The sequence below is a fragment of the Monopterus albus genome, unplaced genomic scaffold (genome assembly GCF_001952655.1).
Source record: "Monopterus albus unplaced genomic scaffold, M_albus_1.0 scaffold32.1, whole genome shotgun sequence".
Lineage (NCBI taxonomy): Eukaryota > Metazoa > Chordata > Actinopteri > Synbranchiformes > Synbranchidae > Monopterus > Monopterus albus.
In genome coordinates, this window is record NW_018127912.1 from 830,557 (window position 1) to 834,405 (window position 3,849).

Sequence of the window (3,849 nt, forward strand, 5' to 3'; positions counted from 1 at the left end):
AGAACCAAGGCGACAGTCATATTCAGGGTCGTATGATGACGGGGAGGTGAACAGGATGCCCAGTTTCAGACTAAATGCAGGTAAATGGAACTGGGCTCTGGATCCCAGTTTGATATCCAGTCTTGTTCTACATCATATTGTCATGTTAAAACAACCACTGAAAAGTATGAGCAGAAATTGAGCGGAACTCATGTTTATTGGTTTTCCTCTGTAGATGGAGCTATACTCTCACAAATGTCTGAGGATAAATCAGCTCAAAAACTGATCACTACCTGTAAGTCACAGGACTTTACTGCCTTGTATCTCTTCATATTTATGATGTTTGATTTTAAAAACAGTTGTCTTAAATGTTCCACATTAACCTCCAAAGGGATTGTTTTCAGTTCACCACAGATTCAACAGCTTTGAAGAGAGGTCCCCTGAGACATCTCCTACTTCTTCTCTTCATTCACCTGTTTTCTCCTCCTCTTCCCACTCCTTGCCAGCCTTCGCCCCGTCTCCCTCCTCATTCCCCTCATCCTCCTCCCCCGCCGCATCAGTCTTTGCTGACACTCCTTTCTCGTTCCCCTCATCCTCATCTTCATCCTCTCCCGAGCTGCGTCTGGTGCTACTCGGACAGAGCGGAGCAGGGAAGAGTACAGCTGGCAACATCATTCTGGGGCGGGAGGAGTTTGCTACACGCCCAGGCAGACTCACAGCGATCACTCAGGAGTGTGAGAAAAAGAAAGCGCTGGTTGAAGGAAGAAGGGTTAGTGTTTCAAAAGTTTATTGAGATGTTGTTGTCAGTTTCCTTTCAAACATTCCACCATGTGCTGTCACCAAGTCTCAAACAATCTAATCTTTGACACCTTTTTCTTGTTTTGTGTCATAAAACAATACAACCTGGCTAATTTCCAATGACTTGATTGTGTTGTGATATTGTTGCATATGTCTCACCTGCAGGTGGCAGTGGTGGATACTCCAGACTGGTTCAATTCAGAGCGCACGCCAGATGAGATGCGAGCTCAGATATCTTCCTGCGTCACCCTGTCCAGTCCTGGTCCACATGCCTTCCTCCTGTGCATTCCCTTAAACCAGCCTGCACAGGGTGAGCTGCAGACTCTCTGGGCCCTTGAGAAGGTTTTCGGGCCAGCAGCGGTCCAGAGACACACTCTGGTCCTCTTTACTCACATGGATCGACTAAGGGAGAGTGGGAAGGCAAGAAACAACAATGTAGAGGCATACATTGCCAGTCAGCGGGGGGATTTGTTAAAGATCGTGGAGAAATGTGGGGACAGGTTTCATGTGATGGAGACGGAAGGTGGGAGAGAGAGGAGGAATGTGGCAGAGCTGCTCGAAAAGGTGGAGCAGACAGTGAAGGAGGCCGGAGGACAGTGTTATTCTTGTCCTGCTTTTCAGGAGGCAGAGAACCGAGTGAGGCAGAGACAGGAAGAGATAGCAAGGGAGAGAAGGGGCAAAAAGTTAGAGCAAGGAACACTAGGAGAGGTTAGCCAGCTCAGCTATGGAAGGGGGTCACTGTATCCCTACATGCAGTCTGTGGAAGAAGAGGAAGTGAGAGAGGATGAGATTGAGAAAACAAGGGATGAGGCAGAGATGAGTGTAAGCACCATGAATATAGAGAGCCTTCCTCCTATTTCGCCCTCAAGCTTGTCCCCTTCACTTCTTTGTTCCTTTATGGAGAAAATGGAGTCTGGTGCAAAGCTGCTTCCACAGCTGTGGGCAGATAAGTCTCTGTGGGTCAGTGACGGAACAGAGAGGGTGAAAAGCAGTCCGGTGTGGGGGACAGTTGGCAGTGCAGCAGGAAACATGCAGAAGATGGTGATTGATAGTTCATTGTGGGAGAAGCTGGGAGCTAGTGTCGAGCATATGTCCAAGCTAGTAGGAGATAGAGTTCCTCAGGTAGTGGTGGACGGGTCTACATGGGTGGGATCCGGAGCGAAAGCGGCGGCAGCAAGTCCTGTGTGGGGAAAAGTTGGTTCAGGGGCCAAACTAATGGCAGATACCTCAGTGCGTGTTGGAGCTGGGATTGGTGCCGGGGCAAAGACTTTGGCACAGAGTCCGGTGTGGGAGAAGGTGGGATCTGGAGCCAAAGCTGGAGCCATAAAGGTGGCTGATAGCCCGGTGTGGGAGAAAATTGGAATGGCTGCTAAACAGGTGCCCAAGGTGGTTTATGGGGGTGCTTTGCTAGGTCTGGTACTTGGTGTGTTTTTTGGAGGGGTGCTTGGTGGAGCTGTTGGGGCAGCTGCTGGATCTGCGGTGACTGAAGTGGGCAGACGAAGACTCGGCAACAAAAACACATTAGATAAGACAAATGAAGCAACAAAAAATGTGGAAAGAGCAGTCAACAACAGCATGGACTTTCTGGCAAAACAAGGAGAGAAGTCACTGAAAACTGAATAAATGACTGAATACAGCATAATATAAAATGTATAACAAGTGTAAAAAGAAGCATTGAGTACCCTTCACTTTTATTTTGACATCTTGGCTACTTTTCACACTTTTCTATTAGGCTGTCGTTGTCTCTCTTCACAGAAATTGAGTGATGGGCAATTTGAAAATACACCTGTCAGTTTGTTATAGTTTATAAACAAATGTCTACAGGTGACTCTTGACTTTAGTTGTATTCCCTTTTTACTTGTGTTGCAGTTAATGAAGGAGAATGGAGCTTTTTACAAAAGGGTGAATATCACCTACACTGAATATTTCTCATATTTTAACAGTTTTTTTGCTAATTTAAAGTTACATCTTCCACTTTCCTTTCTGTTGCTACACCTGTTGTCTCTAACCTCTCATGGCAAAGAAGAAGAACAGAGGATTAGGAGTCCTCTTGCTGCCTCAACCCACGTACCTTTTACCTTTGTCAGACTTTTGGCTGCATCTCAGCATGTCTAACAATTTATACAAAAGCCACTAATTAAAACAGTTAAAGAAGCCAAATAAATGTAGCGCGGAGGTGTGTAGATGGCCAGGGAGCATGGGGAAGGCAGTGTGCCAAGTTAAGCTTGGAAAAACATCTTTTCATACTCACAAAAATATTCAACTGAAAAGAGTGTAGCGACCCGTTCATGAGCAAGGTCTTTGAGGAGTGTGAAAGAAAAGCATCACCGTGAGGGACATACTGTGAGCTGGGCTCAGTACCAGATTGATTGGGCTTTTTATTGTGACTAGTTTACTGAAAAAAAAGCTAAAATTGTATCACAGAAACTCAAAGCTCCCGTTTCATTTACTGAGCCTTCAGATATGCTAAATCACTTTTCATCTGCAGGTAGGCAGGTGGACTCAAGTCATTCAGCTCCTAATGTTTCCTCTGTAGTTTTCATAGAATAATATCTGTCAAATAACAATGATTTCTTCAACAGACAAGGTGGTGTTTTGAAATCCAGCTCAGGGAACACTTATAGACAGGCACGCTGTGTATCAAGTGAATATTAAAAGGCTTTGGGGATCATTAGAATTCTGGTTACAGGCTTTCCAATTAGAAACGTTCTTGCACTGTCGAGCTCTACTGCTGCTGTTGAGCACCATGTATTGTAGGTTGGCTCTGCATAGCGTGTTACAGTCTTTGTACACTGCTCAAAAAAATAAAGGGAACACTTAAACAACACAATGTAACTCCAAGTCAATCACACTTCTGTGAAATCAAACTGTCCACTTAGGTAGCAACACTGATTGACAATCAATTCCACATGCTGTTGTGCAAATGGAATAGACAACAGGTGGAAAGCATAGGCAGTTATCAAGACATCCCCAATAAAGGAGTGGTTCTGCAGGAGTTGACCACAGACCACTTCTCAGTTCCTATGCTTTTTGGCTGATGGTTTGGCCACTTTTGAATGATGGCGGTGCTTT

General features: G+C 45.3%; 1 protein-coding gene across 2 annotated transcripts; it reads left to right on the forward strand.

The window, feature by feature from the left end:
• Positions 1 to 6: 6 nt before the first annotated feature.
• LOC109958375 (uncharacterized) lies at positions 7 to 2,708 on the forward strand. Of its 2 annotated transcripts, none has more exons than XM_020596942.1 (4): positions 7 to 80; positions 215 to 274; positions 384 to 748; positions 943 to 2,708. In XM_020596942.1, the coding sequence occupies exons 1-4, from the start codon at positions 56 to 58 to the stop codon at positions 2,398 to 2,400; spliced, it is 1,908 nt and encodes a 635-aa protein (XP_020452598.1). In that variant the 5' UTR covers positions 7 to 55; the 3' UTR covers positions 2,401 to 2,708. The 2 variants fall into 2 exon arrangements, with proteins under 2 accessions (XP_020452598.1, XP_020452599.1); XM_020596943.1 differs by having other exon boundaries at positions 486 to 748.
• Positions 2,709 to 3,849: the final 1,141 nt, after the last annotated feature.